The sequence below is a fragment of the Vanessa atalanta genome, chromosome 21 (assembly GCF_905147765.1).
Source record: "Vanessa atalanta chromosome 21, ilVanAtal1.2, whole genome shotgun sequence".
NCBI classification, from domain to species: domain Eukaryota; kingdom Metazoa; phylum Arthropoda; class Insecta; order Lepidoptera; family Nymphalidae; genus Vanessa; species Vanessa atalanta.
In genome coordinates, this window is record NC_061891.1 from 2,004,278 (window position 1) to 2,027,094 (window position 22,817).

The 22,817-nt window shown below is 34.3% G+C and overlaps 3 protein-coding genes across 3 annotated transcripts in view; 2 read left to right on the top strand and 1 right to left on the bottom strand.

Moving 5' to 3' along the window:
* Window positions 1–12,085, top strand: part of LOC125072188 (hemicentin-1-like) — a 32,299-nt gene extending 20,214 nt beyond the window's left edge. The window contains exons 24-47 of the mRNA XM_047682713.1: window positions 303–397; window positions 580–733; window positions 1,281–1,402; window positions 1,516–1,659; window positions 1,948–2,082; window positions 2,273–2,388; window positions 2,741–2,989; window positions 3,667–3,820; window positions 3,968–4,085; window positions 4,202–4,412; window positions 4,968–5,187; window positions 5,712–6,017; window positions 6,225–6,403; window positions 6,502–6,729; window positions 8,221–8,383; window positions 8,589–8,705; window positions 9,289–9,383; window positions 9,466–9,597; window positions 9,736–9,825; window positions 9,915–10,005; window positions 10,453–10,566; window positions 11,168–11,296; window positions 11,730–11,855; window positions 11,970–12,085. Of these exons, the coding sequence (XP_047538669.1) occupies window positions 303–397; window positions 580–733; window positions 1,281–1,402; window positions 1,516–1,659; window positions 1,948–2,082; window positions 2,273–2,388; window positions 2,741–2,989; window positions 3,667–3,820; window positions 3,968–4,085; window positions 4,202–4,412; window positions 4,968–5,187; window positions 5,712–6,017; window positions 6,225–6,403; window positions 6,502–6,729; window positions 8,221–8,383; window positions 8,589–8,705; window positions 9,289–9,383; window positions 9,466–9,597; window positions 9,736–9,825; window positions 9,915–10,005; window positions 10,453–10,566; window positions 11,168–11,296; window positions 11,730–11,855; window positions 11,970–12,067 (3,586 nt within the window). The 3' untranslated portion in view covers window positions 12,068–12,085. The remainder of the gene's footprint in view (window positions 1–302; window positions 398–579; window positions 734–1,280; window positions 1,403–1,515; window positions 1,660–1,947; window positions 2,083–2,272; window positions 2,389–2,740; window positions 2,990–3,666; window positions 3,821–3,967; window positions 4,086–4,201; window positions 4,413–4,967; window positions 5,188–5,711; window positions 6,018–6,224; window positions 6,404–6,501; window positions 6,730–8,220; window positions 8,384–8,588; window positions 8,706–9,288; window positions 9,384–9,465; window positions 9,598–9,735; window positions 9,826–9,914; window positions 10,006–10,452; window positions 10,567–11,167; window positions 11,297–11,729; window positions 11,856–11,969) is intronic.
* Window positions 12,086–12,417: 332 nt separating this feature from the next.
* LOC125072455 lies at window positions 12,418–13,527 on the bottom strand. Its single transcript, XM_047683089.1, has 6 exons — window positions 13,399–13,527; window positions 13,101–13,312; window positions 12,974–13,026; window positions 12,798–12,896; window positions 12,620–12,720; window positions 12,418–12,523 (listed from the first exon to the last, which is right to left on the bottom strand). The coding sequence occupies exons 1-6, from the start codon at window positions 13,455–13,457 to the stop codon at window positions 12,418–12,420; spliced, it is 630 nt and encodes a 209-aa protein (XP_047539045.1). The 5' UTR covers window positions 13,458–13,527.
* Window positions 13,528–13,876: 349 nt separating this feature from the next.
* LOC125072189 lies at window positions 13,877–21,720 on the top strand. The gene is given in 5 exon segments (XM_047682714.1): window positions 13,877–15,463; window positions 15,466–15,738; window positions 16,218–16,483; window positions 16,986–17,135; window positions 19,480–21,720. Coding segments are annotated over 5 exon segments (4,455 nt in total). The 5' UTR covers window positions 13,877–13,938.
* The last annotated feature ends 1,097 nt before the right edge of the window (window positions 21,721–22,817 follow it).

The window sequence follows — 22,817 nt, forward strand, 5'->3', positions numbered from 1 at the left end:
GATCGCTTTAATTATATTTCAGGACACTTCCTACAATTTTAATGATTCACTGATCTTTGATAACACAGTACGTGAGACTGTTGCAGTTCTAGTTCTTTCTTCGGCCTATCCTCCTAGAATTGCTCTACCGTCGATAGTGAGTGATACAATCCAGAAGCCGTTGCAGACGTACGATTATATTCGTTCCAAAAAAGTAAATCTATAAAATTTGACCTAGGATTGAGCCCGCCAGACACCGAGTAGAATTTAAATCATCCAACAGTATTATATATTTTTATACGTGTTGATCTGGAATCTCGCAGGTTTGTAGCAAACGTGACTGACTTCGGCGATTACACGTGCATCGCGACCAACCCGTACGGAACCGCGTCACTCACCTACACGTTGTATGTTTGGGGTAAATATTGACACAGGAATTATAACGAACTTTTGTATAAAAGTTTAGTAATTTTATAATAATCTACGATTTTAATGAACTGCTTTTCCAATTTGAAAACGACCACTTCATTTTACGTATTTTTGGGATATAAAATAGCTTTGTATAAAAGATGTCTGATAGAAATTATTGTTGTTCTTTAGTTCCACCACACATAGAACCACCGATGGATGTATTAAAAGAGGTTCAAATTGGATCAGACATGCACATAGCGTGTGACGCAGTCGGCTTTCCGCTACCTGAAATCACATGGGAGTTCCAAGAAAAGACATTGATTGATAATACTACATATTTAAGGTAACTGTTATTCATCTTAAGAGAATATAAATTATGTAAGGCTAACTATCTATCAAAAATAAAAATCAAATTATACTTGTATATATTCATGGTGACTTTTAAAGCGCTTTTGAATTTGAGTTATTTTAAGGAATTATACGTAAAGCCACCATCGATTCGGAATGTTCTGTTCTACCGAAAAGAACTGGCACGAATCTCAGTAGTTATGCTGAGATGTTTCAGTTAAAATATGTCATTAGATAGAGATGGACCAGTTCCCAAACACAAGTGGACTCTCCGTTTTCTTAATCTTATTTAGATTGCTTCTGAGATTTTCTGAATGGAATCCACCAATAATCATTTTATTGGCTTGACCCGGGGCTTGAACCCACGATCTTGGTCAGCTTAATAAAACTAATGTAAATAAACGAGTTAACCAAATTACACTTTATTATAAGTCATATTAATTTCTTATTGTGATTAACGCCTTCCAAAAGTAATAAATGTTAAATTATGTCAATTTTTTTTATTATAAAATTAATTATGATGCTATATTTTTACATTTTAGTTTTGATGATATTGGCAACCTTTATTTAAAGAACGTCAGCTCGAATCACGAAGGCCTGTATGTTTGCATTGCTGAAAATTTAGCCGGAATTGCTAAGAAGAATTATTACGTCACTGTAATTGGTATGAAGTATTATATACATACTTATTGGTTTCTCTATTCCAAAAAAAAAATATCAATAACATAAATAAAACTGCCAATTTAAATAATGTAGAAATGATGATTACACTTCCAGAAAAGCCAAAAATACTCGTCGATAACTATACGGGGCCCTACGTCGCATCAGACTTAGACATTGCTCTGACCATCTCGTGTCGCACTGCGGGGAATCCTCGTCCTTACGTCTCTTGGGTTAAGGACGGATATTATCTTGATAGAGGTGAGATCGTCTTATGTTTTACAGTCTTCTAGTTGAATCTCTGTGGAATTAACATCGTCATCAATGACTTGTTCAATGACAAATTCATTACGTTTTCATATTAAAATATTCTAAATACTTTGCCGTTACATTTATTAGTTAGTTTCAATGTCATAAAAAATATACGGCGAACGATTGTCTTCGTATATATTTGCGGCGAGTTTCGAGTTTCTTCTGTTCAATCGAATGTTTATACAGACCTGTTTTTTACCATATAACAAACATAGGGCCAAATTGTTTTGATACCAGATAGCAGATACGACATAGACGTTGACGGCACGCTTACAATCAAAAGCCCTTCTGAAGACCTCAGCGGGATATACACGTGCGTGGCCACTAACGGTGCGGGAAACGATACTAAAGATGTCACAGTCGAAATATATTGTGAGTTATTTATTTCACTAATACTAAGAGAGAATCGTTGTGTTCATATGTTCGTATAGATTATTGTGCTTCGATTGACGTCCAATGACAGTTATGTTGATTGTGTGTAGTATTGAAATCAGGTATTCCAATTATAAATGTATTAATGCGTAGATTATTTTATACAAAGTATTATTATGATTATTTCCAGCGTTGCCTACAGTGATGCAGGATGAGAGCGCTGTCAGCACAGTAACAGTGCTGGAAGGAAGCGCAGTGGAACTACAATGTCCAGTGACGCACGGCCATACTGTGAAATGGTATAAGGTTAACGCATATACACTATATACTATCTTAAATAAGCTTGTTAAAAAACTTTTTACAACACGTATTTTATGTTGATTATCAAATAAACCAAAAAACAAACACCCAATGTTAGATTCCCGGCGTCGTCATGCTTTGAACGAAGGTAAACTATTTATTGTAAATAGTATTTAGTTTCTTTAAGCTCAAACAGATTTTTTAGCCCAATCACTGCAGCCCAATTCTCATTTTTTTTTACTGTTCTCGTTGATTGTAACCATAAAGTGGTCCAAAAAATATTGTTTGTATTGATTTGCCTGTTTTTATGCAGGCACACTCGATAGCGATTGCGATAAATTCATTTCCATACTCGCAGGACGCGGAGTTGATATCCGCCGGCGGCCTGAAGTTCGCCAACGTGTCCCGCGCGCACGCCGCGCAGTACGCGTGCGTGGCGGCCAACGCCGTGGGCTCCGCGCACGCGCACGTGCGCCTGCGCGTGCAGTGGCCGCCCGCGCCGCCCGCGCCCCCCACCGCGCCCCCCTCCTCGCCGCAAGCTGTGCGCGCGCTCGAGGGCTCGGACCACTACTTCCATTGTCAAACCGATGCCGAACCTCGTGCACAGGTGGGTAGTTACGTCATTTAACTTTGCTCTTTGAGGAAGTTGCTGACTGCTGTGTAGTCAGCATTACGACCATATAAATTAGCCTTTCTCTGCCTCATTTCGACGATTCTTTATGTTCAGGGAGGGTTTTTCTTTCCTAGGCATCTTTCCCTCAGATATAGGAACTGTAATAATGAGCATATAAGAAGACAAAGATGGCTTAACAGCCTCTAAGCAAAGTATTAAGCAGGAGAGGAAGGGAAATGCGCCAACCGATGGAATGTGGTCACCATCGACATTGGCACTGTTAGTAATATTAGTCATTTCTTACAATGGAAAAGCGCAACCAACACTAGGAATCAAAATGTTATGTTCTTGTAACGGATGAGTGAGTCATTATAACTCTACTGTAGTTATAATGACTCACTCATCCGTTCAGATCACAACACATTCAGATCGAACACAACATCACTGCATATTGCTGCTTATTAGTAGAGTATAGCTAAGCTAAGCTTAAGTTTGACTAGGTAGTAGTAGTTTGACTAGTAGCACTTTGTGAAACCCGTTTGGATAGGTACCAACCACTCTAACACGTATTTTAGTAGATTACTTGATCAAGCTTACGTTTTTGAAGTATAGCTTGATCAAAGGTTTACGATGTTTGAGTTCTCAAGCTGGTTTTAACTTTTTGCCACCAGATGAAATGGTTGTTTAATTCGAAGCCAATTTTTGGCGAAGACGAGGACGTGTTAAAGATATTGGACGTACAGCTGCGACACAGCGGAGAGTACGAATGCGTCGCGAGAAACGAACACGGCACCTTCCGAAGGCGATTCAGCTTTGAAGTGTTGAGTAAGTCGATGGTACGAAACTTGTGACAGAGAATTAGAAGTCAAAAATTGTCCTAAAATAGTTGTCTTTCACAGATACGTATGTTCCTAGTGCAGTTAGTTTTATTTGTGATCAGATACAGTACTGCGAATAAAATAACTTTTTCAGAACGACCATTTATATCACAGTTTGACTTGCTCGAAGTTCAACTAAAATCCGGGGTCAATGCTAGTCTCGAATGCATCGCTAAAGGAAATCCGAAACCGACCATATCTTGGACTTTTAAGTAAGTCTAACTAATTTTATAAATTCGTAGTGTTTTTCTACCGAATAGATTAGTCAGTTTTTTTATATAAACATTGCTTCAGATTTTTGTATAAGTGTAGATTACCTAATTAACAGCAATACCAACTGGATTACTGAAAACACTACACTGAAATCTAACAACGTCAGTCAACAATCCGAAGGTCTATTCCGCTGCGACGCCAGCAACGAGGCGGGCGTCGCTCACCTAGTGTACCGAGTTTTTGTTATTTCGGGCGCAACTGTTGATAGTGTTGTGTTGTATGTAAATGGAGAGGGGAGTCGTGTAGAGAACAACGTGGAGATTAGCGTAAGTTTTTTTTTTTAATTTTATTTTAGCATACTAGGTACTCTTATCATAGAACATTATGCATATTTGATAGTATGTCTTTGAAATATTTTTGATGTTTTTGATGTATTTTTGAAGTAATATAAGAAAAATCTTAAGCGCTCTGTAATTGGCGCAAGATCTTTCGTGGGTAACGAAGAAGCCTATTATTTACTTCAAGCCTCTTGCACCATTTTGCTCTGGCTCCATAAATTTCTCTATTTGCGAACATTTTCACCAGCATTTCTGAGTACTTTACTTAATCGTATGTATCCAAAGGTTAACGTCTGTAATTGTCTTTAATTATATTCATTCTTCGTATTCAAGAATGGATTTAAAAGAGATTAAGTTGCAGTAACTTAATATTCATCATATTATGATTATTCTTATCATATTCGCAAAGGTCTTTGGGCAGTGGTGATCATTTATCATCAGGAGGACCACTTGCTCGTCCGCTTATTTAAAAATATGTATATAACGTATTTGTAATAAAACTTTTCGAAGGAATTCAGTCTTATAAATAAGTAAATATTGTAGCTCAATACTAAAGTGAGAATCGCATGTAAAGCGGCTGGCAGTCCTTCGCCAATAATTCAGTGGATCAGACATGGCAATACTATTAGTCAAAACGGTGAGGGTATCGACTACGCTGATTTGAATTTTGATCGAGTTTCCACTTCGGATAACGGAGAATACACCTGCATAGCGTCTAATGAAGGAGGTATTCAAGAGAAGAAAATAAAAGTCAACGTTTTGGGTATGTATGAAAGAAGTATTTGGACTCCTAAATCTGCAATTATGCTTTAAAGTTAAGATATTATTCTGTTTTTAATGATAATGCATGATTGAGGCATTGATGTTTTTTGAGACATTGACTGTTGAACTGCAACAAAAAGTTCGATCCTACGGCATATATCTGGCTTTATTATTCTGGCTTCGGAGGCAGCTTTTCTGGCGTGATTGCGTAACAAACATCTATGAAAACTTTTGCATTTATAATGCTAGTAAGACTGACGATTGATTTGATTTGATTTAATTTAAATTACAATAATTTGACAAAAGTCATTATTTCTAACACGCAATTTAAAATATTTAGTAAAATGATCTCAAAGAATAATAAAAATAATAATAAAGCCAGTCTATATCAGCAATTGTAAATTGTGTAAATATACAAATATAAATTTTATATTCAAATAGTTAATCAACATTGATTTACGTACCTTCGAACACTTATCGTTATTTATACGAGAACAGTATTTTAGACGGCTAAAAATTTTTCAGAACCACCACGAATCTTCCAAACACTATTCCAGAACGCAAATCATTCGAAAAATGAAATAAATTTAGAAGCTATCTTAGGTCAAGCATTTTATATGCATTGTCATCCTTACGGAAATCCTTTACCAGATATATACTGGTTTAAAGATGGCTTGCCTTTGAGATTCTATGACGACACCATGGTGTCGACTGATTTCGGTGAAATTGTTATCTCTAAGCGTGCTAAGCAGGAACAGTCTGGAAATTACACTTGCGTGGCTAGAAACAAAGTTGGAGAGTCAAGTGTGGTATATTTGGTGGATATTTTAGGTAAGTCAAGTTGGTTTAAATTAACGTAAAAGTTACTTACAAGCATTAAAATTATTTATTATATTATTAATATGACCTTCTTAAATTCATAACGCTATCTTTATTATAAAACATCGCCTCAAATTTTATTGGACACGTGTTGAGCCTTGGTCTGCAATTTTTTTGGTAATTTTACACTAAGAATTAAGATAACTTAATACATTTTAGTTCCTCCCCCCATACCAAAAGACAATATAAAACATGCAAGTGTTTTCATAAATACAACATTAAACTTAACGTGTCCCGCGGAAGGACGACCGAGGCCTTACGTGATGTGGGTGAAACATCCATACATAGAGATTACGGAATCACAAAGAGTACAATTGCAGGATGACAATTATACCTTGGTAAGATTCATACAAGGTTATAACTTATTGTTAATGTTAAGATGAATTTCACTAAATTGGTTTCGTTCTCAATCTTTCAAATTTTGTTTTTACTATAGATAGTAAAAGACACAGAAGTAGCAGACAGTGGTAAGTATTCATGTATAATGACGAACAAAGTTGGTACAACAGAACTCGTATACGACGTGGTTATACAAAAGGCACCAACAATTGTCGGTAACGAAGGAAACAGCACCGTTGAAGAACATGTGGTCGACTTGAGGAAGAGCATTGTATTGAAGTGTGAAGTAGATGGAAATCCTCTACCTAAGATAACTTGGTACAAGGTATTATCTTTAAATAAGTAATGTTAAGCTCATACTCCAATCAAAATAGATATTTTTAGTTATGTCAATCAAAAAATTCATTCTTGATGTAGACACGAAATGTACTTTTTATTACGTATAATAGCGTCTAACCTGTGATAGGAACAGAGACCAAGTTTGAATTTATTTAAGTGATAACTCTTATGGAAGGGTAAACCACTTCGTTACGTAACGCGTTACGGCACCAATCTGTCTGGCTTTCCTTTCTATTACGCATACGGCAGTGGTAGGTAAGCTTCTTCTCTCGTACTCTAACCCACAGCGTAGCCGTATTTTGGACTTGAGAAGTACGCGTATTATGTTAAATAATAAAACTGATTTTAAAAATAAAAAAAATGAGGCTTTAGAGCGGTCAATAAAAATATCATGATTAGGACGAATACTATATAAGAGAAACAGATGCGTTATAAAGGTGAGTGGCTAAGAATTTGTTCTACTGGTAGGAAGACAAAAGGTCTTATAGTTTGGCAGGAGACTATTTGGTCGAGAAGTGGAAATGCATGTGCATTCCAGGATACGGACGAGACAATAAGCCCATGAATTAACTCGTAAAGAAAGATAATGTCGTTTATTTTTCTTCTAGTGTAAAGTGAACTTTCATAAAAATAAGTCTCTGTGTGTACGTTTTTAGACACAATATTTGACATTTATTATCAGTGTAAGAAAGATTATATAAAAAAATATTTTGAACACGTTCAAGTCTATTTATGTGAATCTGATCGTATGGCTTCCACAATACACTAATTCAGGATATTTTGAACTGTAAATCAATACAAAAATTAAAAATATAAAGGGCCTAAGTGTGATATCCTTGAGGCAAAACCACAAATATTAACTAATTGTGAATGTTTTTCTAAACAAGACACAACCCCTCTCAATGAAGAACTATGAATTCCCACATGTTTGACGACCTCCGTGGTCGAGTAGTGTGTACACCGGTTTTCATGGGTACGCCACTCTGAGGTCCCGGGTTCGATTCCCGGCCGAGTCGATGTAGAAAAAGTTCATTAGTTTTCTATGTTGTCTTGGGTCTGGGTGTTTGTGGTACCGTCGTTACTTCTGATTTCCATAACACAAGTGCTTTAGCTACTTACATTGGGATCAGAGTAAAGTATGTGATGTTGTCCAATATTATATTATTATATTATTAGAGTATTTTCCTTTTCGAACCGGTGGTAGTGCTTAATTTGACTATCAAGAAGTAAGTGTAAAATATTGGATAAAAGAATTTTAGTTTTAGTGTAATAAACTATATTGAATGTAACATTTTTTCTTATCTAAGGCTTCGGCAATTACTTATGCATAAGACACCAAATTTGCTGTTGATCTACCAGCCAAAAATCTGTGATGATTACAATTTTTATATATTTGTAGTTGTAGATGACAGTATAAAGGTTACATTGACTAACATCAACCACTAGATTTGAAGTATGGTATGTGCAATTCAACCAGGACGTTCAGAGGTTAAGCGATCATCAGCCCAACGTGCAGCACGTGCAAGGCAGCAGCCTCATGGCGCTCTGGAGCGCGCGCGCCGCCGACGCCGGCCCCTACGTGTGCGTCGCCGAGAGCAGCGCCGGCGCCGCGCACCGCCGGCACTACCTGCGCGTGAGAGGTACGCACGTGTGTGTGGTGGCGCTGTGGGCGTGGCCCCTACATGACCTGATGTGCGTGGAGTGTCCGTTGACAGGACAGCGTTTTAGTTATTATTAATTTGTATATTCATATTACGTTTAAATGTATTTTTTTTTATCTAATTTAAAGGTAAAATTTAAAAAAAAAAAACCCTTAAAAAAATTTTTTTTTGCTATTCCTAATAGTCCCAGGAAAGTGGAGTTCGTGGTCTCAATGGAGTTACTGCAACGTGACATGTGGGCTCGGCTATCAGAACCGAGCTCGTCGATGTCAGTACATCGATGATGAAAATAACGTTATTGGTGGGTTTCAAATTTAAACTTATCTTCTAGAGATTTCTCTTAAGAGCCAAGACTAGAGGAATTACACAAATTAGTGTTGATTTTTAAGCCAAATATTTCATTGTTCTTTAATCTGTTCATACTTCTCTGAAATTTTAGCTTATCTTTATCGGAACTATGTATGTCTTTAGAAATGACGCATGAAAGTGCTTATGCTCGTATTTGCTTTTAAAAAAAATTAGCAACTAGAATAGACCGTCCAAGTGTAAGCCACACTGAAATTGTCGGTAAATACAGCTGCCTCCCGACCAGATTCATCAGTTCAGATGTGCTGTACATCGTTAAATTAAGACCTACATATGTGCATGGTCAAACTTTACTGTTATTAAATATCTATGATATTTCAGGAAGATTTATTTAGTTTTATTTATAATTGTTTAATTGTACCTCGGACCAACGACGACATTGTTAATGTTAAATATTTGCTAAAGCTTGTTCTTGGAATTAAATTAAATCTAAATGTATTATGTATTAGTAATTCTGAAATAAGTAAATCCATAATAGTAATAAGTGAATTATAAATATCGAAACAATATATGTTCAGATAAAATCAGCCAACCGGATAAAATTATTTTGGACGAATCGGCGTGTAGGGGCCAAACTAATGATAGGAGAAAATGCCACATGCCATCATGTGAGGTACGTATCTCGTCAATTAATCCACACATACTTAACTATATATTTGAGGTATAATATTTTTTTCCTACTTTGGTTATCTTAGGAAGAAGAAACACCAGCACGTTGGTCAAACTGGTCCAGGTGGAGCACCTGTTCCGCCAGCTGTGGCGTCGGTACTCAGACGCGAACACGCCGCTGCAGGAGCGAGGAGCCCTGCATCGGAGATAACGTTCAAGTATGTATTTGTGCAGTTTTCAGGTTTGAGTAAAATTATATCTCTGTATTCTTTGATTTTGTTGAAGACAGCTTAGGTTTTGGTTCACATAAAGTTGTAATCATTCTCATGCGGAGATAAAAATGTTTATTTAATCAGATCCGAAAGTGTCCTGGCTTGCCGAAGTGCCGAGTGAACCGAGAAAAAGTTACCGACTTCCACAGCAGTGGAGAAAATATTGAAGAAATAGTGAGTGATAATGATTCTAGCGAATTTTAAAACAGCTTTTTTTTAAATAATACTATACTAGTATACTGTAATTTCTTTTATCAATATAGAATTCAGATTATATGCCTGAAGCAACATTTGAAATGGATCCAGATCCTATACCGCAACCCGAAGGATATGATGAATTCTACATTCCTCCTGGTAATTAACACATTTTTAATCCTTATATTATTTATTTTTGGAGGGTAGTCTAGCAAACCGTAGCATCTTTAACTTTACGTAACTCACATTTTAAAATGGAACATAAGATTATAAATAAAGTATTGATTTTAATCAAAACTCATCCGTTCGTACCACCCTACATCCTCTCCACCAGTAACATATAATATAAACAAATATCATTATATCATATAATATAAACAAATATCATTGTTTCGGATAAGTGGAGCACTTTATGTCTTTTTTGACCGTCCCTTCGGATTAACTTGGACAATGTACAATATGCCTTGAGTAGTTGGCTAATCTCAAGTCTCATTATCAAGAATAATGGCTGACTTGATCGAAATCAGTCAAAAGAACATCCATACGTAAGATATCTGGCATTATCTTAGAAGGAGTATAATTCAACCAGAAGAAATATTTTCCCAGAAACTCCACAACGGTCTTACTACGATGTGAACGTGACAGAAAATTTGGACCAAAGTGAACAAGGTCCCTGCGAGCCCGGCTATATGTACACTCCCGAGAATGAGACTTGTGAAGGTAAGGCATTTAATTTATTCAATTTCTGGATACCAATTTTGAATAAGTAATAAAACTGTTCATGACCTATTTCCACTTGTCAGGTCAACTAATATACGTATTATATTATGTGTATTTATAACTGTGAAAAGTTCTTGGAGTGTTTCGCCGATTCTTCTCCGGTCAGAATTTATTTTCCATGCCGGTGCTATTTTATTTGTTGAACAATAACTAAGTACAATACTTCTATATTTTATAATAAAATTAAATTCCATGTTCTTTTACCGCACATTCTTGAATCTGTATAATGCTAGAACATTTAAACCTCAACTGACGATACGAAAGACGAAGATAAAGAAGATAAGTCGGGTTTAAATCTATACAAGCACCACTCTGTTTCTTGTGTTCGAATTATATTGTTTATAATTCATCTCGTCTTTTACAATAAGAGTAAATATCGTAAGGGCAAATATCGAATGACGTTGCTAGCATTTCAATCTGCTATATAATCCATCAATGTATTATATTATGGATTCAGATTCAAAACAATATTTGTAAAAGGAAAGGGCTCTTAGGACTTATGACTAATGTAAATAAAAAAAATGATTTTTTTTTAAACAAGATATCGACGAATGCGTGTTCAACATCAACCACTGTCACCCGACGCAAGTGTGTACCAACCTACCGGGTGGATACCGCTGCTCGTGTCCAACGGGGTACTACTCGCTGGGAGCGGGACAACGGTGCTTAGGTACTATTCAGTTATTTTTAATTGTGATTTATAATACAATTATTTATTGGCAGGCATTTTTATACTACAGGAATTTTTTTTCAATCGAAATGCATCTTCATACTAGCGAATTCAAACAAATCACTTTATTTAGCAGTTTTAATGAACTAAGTTTTTTTTCTTAATGTTTTGGTATTATAGTTGGTAAACCGGATAAATAAATAGACACAAATTCTACATTTTGGGTAATATTTGTACCTTTTACCTATAAATAGAACTTTTAAAACACATATATCGAGGAACGATAATTGGCATACGTATTACGAAAGTATCTAATAATATAAGTTCTCAACATACTCCTTAATCTACGATAGAATAGGTGGTAGAAATTTATAAAATAATACAAATGAAGGCTATTCCAGAAGTGTGTTTAAACTCATACACATGTGCGTAGATGTGAACGAGTGTGCGCAGGACACACACGCGTGTGAGTTCGCGTGTGTGAACGCGGCGGGCGGCTACGTGTGTGCGTGCCCCGCACACCTGCGCCTGCACCGCGACCGACACCACTGCGTGCCACGTGAGATACCCTTCATAGTTTCCCATCATTATTCTCTTTCCAGATAGATAAATATAGATAAATTATAGTATAGCAAATATTAATTACATTTACGTATATCATTTTGTTTTACAGCGTCATCGTTTCGTAAGCCGTATTTTTATGAAGACGAGAACGGCGATGGCAACCTTAGTGCATCCTTCGAAAACCCGGCTAGAAAGAGGAGGCATTAAACTTCATATATAAATTATCTATTTCAAAAAATTAAAATAGCAGTTATTATAATGACTTTTTTTTAAAAATATGCCTTTCATTTAAACTCCGTCTCAAACAATTATTAATATATTTTTTTAAGTTTTAGTCATCCTTTAAATTAAATCAATCATTAAATAGGTTTATGAAAAAAAGAAGGTTTTAAGCTACTAGGAATGTTTAATGGACTATATTGTTAGCTATATAATTTACTTTATCCGGCTCAAAGGACCAGATAATATGTTGTGCAGAAACTTAATATAAGTCAACTATGTAACTATATCTATATACGTAGTGTAATGTCCGTTTCACTAGATAAAAACGAAGTACATTAAGTAACAATAGGCGGCAGTCGTTCATTACCAAATATTTTCTTTATAGGGCCTCGCTTTGGGTCCAAAACTCTCTCGTCGTTTCTGCGAGGAATAGTCCTGAAACACATTCGAATTTCATTTTGTTTGAATTAATATATTTCACACTCAATCTATATCATAAAATATTGTAAACAATTTTTTCTCCGTTGTTTTACTTACTGCCAGTATGTTCCATTCCTTTGAAGGCGCATTATATTATTGTGACATATCATTAGTTCGTTTTGTAAATAAGTCCTCTGATCATTGACCCTCACAAATAACTGGAATCAGAAAAAAATATATATTAATTTATCAGATATATCCGCACAATAACAATATAGTCTTTCAATGATTTAACCTTTGATTCAGAATCCAAGCGCCATTCCCTACTTCGTAGTGTACTTATCAAATCGGTTTTAAGTCTCTCGAAACGTTTAACAGTGCGCAGTAATTCAGCCTGAAAATAACTTATATCCATATATGTATATATAAACAGATAAAAAAAATATGACCTATTTGGATTCAAATACTTACTGGAGTTAGAATGTCCAAATTAATGTTCAAATCATCATGTTTTAACTTACAATCTGCAAATGTATAAATAGTATTACAGAAAATATTAAATAATAAAAGTATATTAATGTAAAAGCGAAGGTTTTACCTGGTCCACAAACTCTGGCGCCTTTAATTTTTTCTTTTAAAATAGGCAGTTGTTGTTTCAACGTATCGATAGCTTCTAATAAATGTTTGTGCTTTAAACTCTCTTTTTGTAAATCGCCGTCGGAGTCCCACGGGTAATCTCCTTTACGCAATTCTTCTTGCATACAGACAATTTGCTTTTCTAACTCCCCATTTTGCCAAGCTGCTGATTCTCTAAAAAATTAAATTAATTTTCATAAAAAATTACATAATTATGAGGGATTAAAAACAAAACAAACCTAACAATGATTACCAAGTACCTGCATGATTTTTCGTGGTCTAATTCTGTTTTCAAATTGTCAATTTCACTGTCGTTCATTTTAGTATCCAATAATTAATATAGAAAAACCTTCAAAATTCAGTAAAGCGGGGATGATTATAAATACACCCTTCGAAATTGTTATTGATTCAACATACCTTAGCAACATAATACTTCTAAAGTTGACCCTAATAATGACTAATAATGACATTTGAAATCAAAGGGTGGATAAAAATAAGTTTTTTTTTAAGATTAGTTACCACATGATAAATATGATACAAAAATAAACCCCATTTCTAATATTAACATTCCGTTCTACCTTCCTCATTTTCTAGTCAGTCAGTGAACATGATTTCAAATCGACCTGACATAGCTTATTAATCTGATATTATCTGTTAAAAACTGTCAATTGTCAAATTTGAAATTTTAAAATTCGAACCGATTTCTCTAAATAAAATTTAATTTTCAAGGGTCAAACTGAAATTAGTTAATTTGTTTTTTTTTGTGTTAGTAATTTGTTTTTAGCTTTATTGTAAAAATAATGAGTTTATTAAGTGCTGTTCTATTGGAAGCTGACAAAGCTACTTCGAAAGATATAAAAAAATATCTCGATGAGTTAGTACCGAAATTAAAAGATCTCACTGAAAGAGTGCAAATGTTATCCTGGTCGTTACAACAAAATTTTATCGACACATACTTACATTTTACACCCACAAAAAGTTTGGAACAATTAAATTACAAAAACCGGAAAGCGAACATACTCTCCGACTATTCGAAATTCATACAAGAAGTTACATTATTTGATGATAAATTTGACAACAAAGACGCAATAATTGAAGATTTTAATAATAACCGTAAAAAATTAGAAAAATCTATTAGTAATTTTCACGATCTTTGTATCGTTGCTGAAGGCAAATGGATATTAGATAAAGCAAATCATGAATTTGGTAGATTTAATTACACTGAAGCTATACTAAGTATTAAGGAATTGCAAAGCAAATTGCGTGAACTAAAATTTGAAGGGAATGGAAACAAGGCACTTACTAATGTAACTGCTCAAGCAGACACCCAGTTAGCAATATACACAGCCCAGTTGAGCATTGAGTGGGAAGATATATTTACTTGGTCAGAAAAAAAGGGAGTAAACTGTGTTATATATTCACTGTCAGTACTACAGTGTGACCCAAACCTTATACAGAAAATATTAAAATCTTTATATGTTACCGAGAGAATGAATGCAGAGCTTGGTGAATTTTCACATTTCTTTATAGATAAATTACTACACAACGTCATCAAGTACAACTGCGAAATATTCACAGAAGACCCGATCGGAGCATTGGTGTTCAACATTAAGATAGATTTGAACGAAAGAAATAAACCAAATTTCCAAACAATATTGAACAATTTAACGGCAATATTTGAGTTCCTCCAATCAACATTAGGTACTCAGATGGAAGCTGATAAGACTTTCATTGAGGTATTTTCCGATTGTATCCAAGATCAATTTTTCAATAAAATAATCGACAACTGTATTAAAAATAATTTGCCATCATGTGACAGTAGTTACGAGAATTACAAGAATATCGTTGTAGAATTGGATTCATTCAATAAATTCTTAATTGAACTAAAATTTGTTGAAGCATCTGAATCACCGCTTAACAAATTCATAAATGATACTGAATGTGTCTTATATAATAAAAAATGTGATAAATTATTGTCTGATGTACGTATTATGTTAAACAATAGCCTCTCACATGGTACTATAACCGTAGGTAGTAGTAATGAAATAGAAAATGACTCAATATTAGACGTTACGCAAAAAGAGTTTGTATATGATTTGAACAACCCTCTGTTTTTGCCAAAATGTGTGGTATCACAGAATGTTAAACAGATCATGTCTTTGATTGTGGAACATTTAGAGGAGAGTGTGAAACTCCCAGACAAGTATAGCAATCAGTTGGTTACGTACATAAAAGACATAGCAGTTATGTATCAATGTATAGTACCCAAGAAATTTAAAGTTAATTTAGAGTGCTGTCCTCTAGATATAGGTAAGAAATAACATTATCTTATATATCAAAGCTATTTAGAACATTTACAGTAATAATTAAAATTAATATATTTGTACAATTTTCAGCTCTATTTTTCAATAATTGCTTTTACCTGGCACATAGTCTGGTTGGTCCACCCTGGAAGATTACCATGCCAGCCCCTTTAGCTGATCTCTTGAACACAACTCTACTAGAATGTATACAAGACCTAAGAGTGCTGGGCTTGGAGAAAATGTCTCTCTTCTTGCAGTTTCAGAAAAATCTTATAACACAGAAAATAGAAGCAAATGGTATGTGTTTCTAAGAACTGTTACTAGTATACTTGAGTTATATAAAAACTTAGAACTTAATGACACTTCAAAAAATCAAAGGCAAGTTGGCCTCAACTTAATTAATAAATTTATAAATATGTATATAAATTCATATAAGAAATACAACCAGCAAATACAAAAATAAATATATAAAGTAGGGAAAACAGAAGGCTGGAACTGTGTGATACTCAATTATTTATATATTTTTTTTAACATGTGCCTTAAATTTATTTATTGTTATTTGGTACATGGAAATTTATTATTACACTGAAACTGAGAATATTCTTTCTCTGGAAGGATGTATTGACTTTGTTGTTACAAGTTTTAACATACCTTTTAAATCAACTTAACAAGTTAAACTCACCTTCTCAAATTATTATTACTAGCTTTACAACTACCATAAGGAAATAATGGTTTTAAAATATCTTTTAATATTTCTCTATGTTTTATTATTCCAGAACTGCCCTGGACGTATGAATCATATGAAACCTTTGACTGTGCTGTTAACTTTGCCGTCACATTAATGCAGGAATTGAAAGATATGTGGTACAATGTTCTACCCAGCCGCATGTATGAGCTGTCCATATGCACACTTATATTAGCTCTATGCCAATCTATGCTCGATAGAATATTTGCAGACTGTAAGCCTATTTGTGAGGATTTGGTTTATATGCTGGCGGTGAGATTTGAAGACACAATTGCAGAAATTACAACACTATTTGAGGTAATAAATATAAAATATGATAAATACAGCATGAAGTCTATGAAATTAAATTTCAAACTAATAGTAGTGAAATGCTTAATTTTTTTTAATGCTCGATGTAAAAGATTAGCAAACATTCTAAACAATATTAATATAAATGTGAAAGTAACTCTATGTGTCTTTATGTTGTTCTTTCACGGCCACACCACTAAACCAAGTTTGATGAAATTAGGAATGAAATAATTTTGAACTCCAAAGAAGGACATAGACTACTTTATTATGACTATATTCCTAATATCTGTATATCATATAGTACTATAATCAAGTAAATCAAAATGTACTTTATTCAAGTAAGCTCTCTCAAGATGCGAGCACTTATGTATTGTCATTTTACACAATTTACTGTTACCACATTATTATAAGTATTGACGTGATATATTCATATTCGATTAACCTCCTTAATAGTTAAAATCAACAAAGCTTTAATAATATAATTATTCAATATATTATAAAATGTTTACAGGGTCCCATCAAGTTCGAAAACAAGATCAATGTCTGGAGCAAGTTCTTAAAGATGCCGCAGTTGTTAAAGGCGCAGATGCTAGAAATAGCTGATCTTTGGCATAAAGACAAGGAATTGTCTCAGAGTTATGCTTGCGAAGATATAAGACTTGTCATCAAAATGAGGTTCCCTGATGATAAATATAGGCTAAAAATATTAAAAGAGATACAATAAAATATTTATTATTACCGTAGTTTTTATTTCGTTACCGTATTAATGTTATCTTTACTAAACTAACATCTCATCATATATTCACAAAAAGACTTGTCGGTCTAGCTTACAAGTCCACAGGTCTCTAGATCCTGAAACCGTAACTAGTAGATATAATTGAATTTTCTATCCTAATTCAGCCTGGTTTGTGTTTATATTTTATAAAAAAGCCAACTTGTTTAATTTGACAAAAAAAACCCTCAAGCTGTCTTTCGCTGATTCTTAGATCCGAGGTGTTTATTTTCGGATCGGTGGTAGACTGCAATTTTATCGCTTTGTTCCGATGTGTCTCTGTCCCACTTAATACAAGCAAAATAATAAGCGATTGTTGGCACAACGCAAAAACCCTTAACAAATTATCGAATTAATTATATTTAAAGTATCCAGGTCCGTTTCAATCTAGAGTACAGGGGGACTCGGCGGCCCCTCTTGTGCTTAAGACAAGGCTAAATATATCAAATAAAATTATTATATATAACTTGTAGCTTCTATAATTATGATCTTAGTTGAATATAATTGATATTTCAATGGTTGGTTTCCTAAGATTGCTTAATTGAAACTTGAATAGGGAATACGGAAGGATGCAATTCTAGTCTCTGTAAGTGCCTATAGAATTATTATGGATGCTTGTTTTTCCCTTTCGTGTGGGAAATATGAAAAAAGATTCATGTTTGCGTGTAAGTGTTAGCATGGTTACGTAAGTGTAATCCAATTTTATTACTAGAATTATTTGCGGAAGAACGGAAATAGGAAATACAGCTGCTCGTGAAACTGTACCTTAATTCTATACGATATAATAGACAGCGATTTTTTCTTCTAGTAGGTATATTTGTTAAGAAAATTGTTTTATTGGCTTACACGTAAATGGTATGTGATTTCGACTTCAATTTATAATTTTATTCGTATAATGTATTCAGGTTTTTCACTGCAATAATACTTTTAACTTATAGGCGAATCATATGTTCAATTCTTTTAAAACGCAGAATGATAAAAAAGGACTATGGTTTTGAAAACCCCATACATAATAAGAAAAACAGTAATCAACCACGTGAAAAAATAGGTTTAAGTAAATCTAAACATAATTATAATGCACGATGCCCCCCACGAAACGACAGACGGACCAAATCACCTATGTTAAAAATTAAAATATACTAAATGTTAAATATGAAAAAGTTGCCTCTGTAGTACTAATATTGTATTGTTTGTAGCTTCTGAGTTCTGGTCAATATCAAAAGGCCTAAACGAAACAATAAAAACGATTAAAAAGTATCTCTTTGAATTTCAATCATATCATGATCCTGACCTATTTTTACTAGATCTTATGAATATAATGTAGCAGTTGATATTGGCATTGGCAGAGAAAGTTACATGAATGCTATAAAAGTGTGTAGCGCTTCCTAGCTCACATCATTACGTACACTTACAAGTCTGCTATCGACAGCGCTACACACTATGCAACACTTATCGGTAGGTACAACACTTCGTTAAAATTTTAAAAACGCGGGATAATTTAAAACTTGAATATTGTGCTAAAGTGAAATGGACGTTGAAGTGATTGTGATATCAGTGATAAAAACTGGTGATAAGTTTTGATGATGCTCTCAATTCAGGTAAACTAATAAAAATTAGCATCGAGTTATAGTAAAAATTTGCTTTACTATAAGATATTATAAATAATATAATTAAATCTTAATCTCACTCTTACATTAAATTAAGAACTAAGTTTCATATTAAATAACTTTATAAAGTTATTTTTAATGAGTTTATTTTTTATACTTGTAATAAAAATCGCCACATTATTCGTAATAAGTATAAAATCACGCTATTTCAATCCTTGGGATCGAACACTTAAAATTTCACGCTTCAAACACCCATCTGGGTGTGAGGTACCAATCAGTAAAAACGTTTCCTTAAATGGTTGGTATCAGGCATGATACACATAAAAGGGATCAAAACAAGCGAATGATGAATTACCGTTGCAATAAATATTTAATTGACAATATTCTATGAAACAATGCAAAAGAAAAAAGTGGTTTGCGTGATCAAGATTTTCACGCGCTGATAATAATTTATGAAGTAAAAGTAATTAATGATTTAAATTGGTAATTGTCTCATGTACATAAATATTTTTTATATATATATATATTCAATTTTATTCTAGTAAAAAAGTAATTTCAATATAATTATATTACACAATTTATTACTTTTTCTCCATTTTAAATTTCAACATTATTTATTATTACAGACGGCATTCCTGATCACAGCGATAGCGATCGTCGTCAATGAACGTGTCGTGAACGCACAAAATGTTAATAGCGCGGATCAAATGGCTATGGAAACGAAGAACAAAGCTATGACAATTGTGGAAGGGCCAAAACTCAATAAACCAATACAACCTACTCAATTAGCGAAATCAAATCGGACTAACAGTCCGGAGTTGAGACCGTCGAGTAAACCGCCTATACATCTCACTCCAGACAAAAAATTCTTCTACGACATGCCCCAACATTTTTATAATTCAATGCCGAAGTTACACGCCCCTCCTCTACATTTATACACTAAAGAACCGTTGAAGCTTTCTAATTCAGTCTACAAATTCCCCAATGTGATTCCAATACAACGGGGGAATCTATTCTACCAAAAGCCAACGCGACAACCGCTTGTCTTCGCTGCATCCACCGGCAATCCATTAGTAGCAAAAAGTCCAAAGTTCAGTCTACCAGTTCAAACTATTAATGGTATAAGGACAGATTTCGTTAGACCTCCAAAAGTTGCTAATTTGTCTACATCGACGTCAACAACAATTGCCCCTACGACCACTCAAAGAATATTACGAACAAGGCGAATATGGCCAAAAAGGATTACAGAGAAGATGAATTCGACATCTTCTCAAAATGTTTCCTTTACATCCGAAAAGTTATTAAGGAATGACACAACTAATAGTACTGATTTGGCTTCATCCGCTAGCCGTCTGCGCACAAGATATGCCGTCACAGAAACTCCGATTTCATCAACGTCTTATCAACCTACTACTCGAGGCTATCGTAGAGTTACCAGAACTTCAAGAATAAAGCCCACTAAAGCCCCAACCTTCGATCCAATAAAACCCAATGATTGGGTACCGATCGTACCATCTCACTATACTAAAACGAAAACAAATTCTCAAACACCTATTACTAAAAGGTCGGATGTATTTTTACAACCCTACGGATTACTTCCCGTAGGTCAATCATTACAGAATGCGCATGCTAGAAAGAAGATGGTTTTTTTTCGTAAAAGAAAACGGCAGATGAATCCTTACGTATTTACACAAGAATATAATCCTAAAGTAAATATATATCCGCAACAACAATTTGTTTATGATGACCAACGAGCAGAAGGAAGTCAGAACCAACAAAACGTTGTAACGAAGATTAAACATCACCATCATCATCATCACCATCGTTATATCAAAACAGTGGAGAAGCCAGTCAAGGTACCGTATAAAGTAGAAGTTGAAGTACCAAAACCATATCCAGTAGAAAAGAAGGTTCCAGTGCCAGTGCCTGTGGAAAAGATAAAAGTTGTGGATAGACCATATCCAGTTCAAGTAGAAAAAAAAGTTCCATATCCTGTCACTGTCAAAGTTCCACACCCGGTCCCTGTGAAAGTTGTCGAGAAGGAGTATGTACCCAAACCCTACCCTATTGTACATCATGTCCCGATTTTCAAACAGGTTGAAGTTAAAGTACCAACACCGGTCGCTGTTCAAGTTGAAAAACGAGTGCCCGTTCCCGTCAAAGTCCCATACCCTGTGGAGAAACGAGTTCCCGTACCAGTCGAGACAAAAGTTCCTTATCCAGTACCGGTTAAAGTTTTTATACCTCAACCGTATCCTGTTGAAAAGAAAGTGCCTTATCCTGTAGAAGTAAAAGTTAGAGAACCTGTTGAAGTTATTAAACACGTGCACGTTAAGGTACCATATCCACAACCGTATCCAGTAAAAATACCGCATCCGATACCTTACACTGTTGAAAAGAGAGTCCCATACCCTGTTAAAGTTGAGAAAAAAGTCCCGTATCGTGTTGAAGTACTAGTTCCTCATAAAGTAGAAGTTGAGAAAAGGGTTCCGGTCTACGTCCCACGACCTTATCCGGTAGAAAAGAGAGTTCCCTATCCTGTAAAAGTTCCGTATCCAGTGAAAGTGCCTGTTAAAGTACCAGTCCGAGTGCCTGTAGAAGTGCCTGTGTATATCCACCATCCTTTTCAGATCATAAATGACGACGCGATGGGAGTCGGAGATGGCGGCAACAACTATTACCCCGCCTCTGAAAGCAATTATTACGCAGACGGAGAAGAAAACGAGTATGTTAGCCGTTCGGAGACAGAAAACGTCACGAACAGCCCTGAGCATACCGTCACTGTTCACGGGAAAACTGGTTTCACCGGCTTCGTATCGCGGTCTGATAGTGAATCCACGACTGCAAAAACAATGTCGACGAAATGATTGTATAATTAAGCCGTTGATTTAAATCAAACAGTGCGTGTTATGGACAGATGAAAAGAAAACGTGTGATGCTGTGATATATTTGAGGAATCCTTGGCATACTTTCAAGTTTTCAGTTTTAAGGAACCCACCAGATAAGTTATTATCAATTCAATTATTTTAGTATAGTACATACAAAATCCTTAATTGTACCTCATTGAAGAAATATACGAGATTTGAATGAATTATTTGTCACGAAATTTTATTTAAAAAAATACTATGTAAATTATTTATTCGTGAAACTAAATAGTTATTAAAGCTATACGATAATCATTGAAGGTTTTAATTAATATTAAAGTCACGTTAACTAATAAATAGTTAAATACATAATTATCTATTAATATAATTTCTAAATTTTCAAGTTTTTATTAACTGACAAGTTTACCATTTATTTTTAACATCTGCCGGAAATGTTAACTATACAATGTTATGTCTATAAAAAATATGGATTTTGTAGCAATTGTAACGTTTGTTTATAACAAGGAAGCTTAAAAAACGCAAAGCAAAGTTTTGATTACGAACGAACCGTATGAACACTCGTGATTTCGCGCGCTAACTCAAGTGTGACATTCACTTTCGATGAATGTTTGTATTTCCTATTCCGCAGTTTGTCTTTAATATATTTGAGATCATAAATTGAGATATGATTAGAAACGAGCTTTAAATTTTTTTAGTAACGGGCGTATCCACACATTTTCCTAATAATACTCGCTTTTAAGGTTTGCGCCATAGAACCTTCGGCAGAAAAAAATATTGCAACACTTGCCAGAATTTACCAAACCTTTCTTTTTGCCAAATTAATTTTGGTAGTATTTGATGTATTTTACGAAACTTAGGAATTACAATTGTCAATAAAATAATTTACTTATTTTATGAAAAAATAGTTTTACCTTTAATATATTATAGTTAATGATTTTATATTTTTATAAATTTAATCAATTTTACATTATTTGCTAATTATAATAAATATTAACAATAACTTTATATTTTGATATAGTTATAAGTATATATAATTTATACATATTAACATATATATTACATAATTCATATTGTTTAGT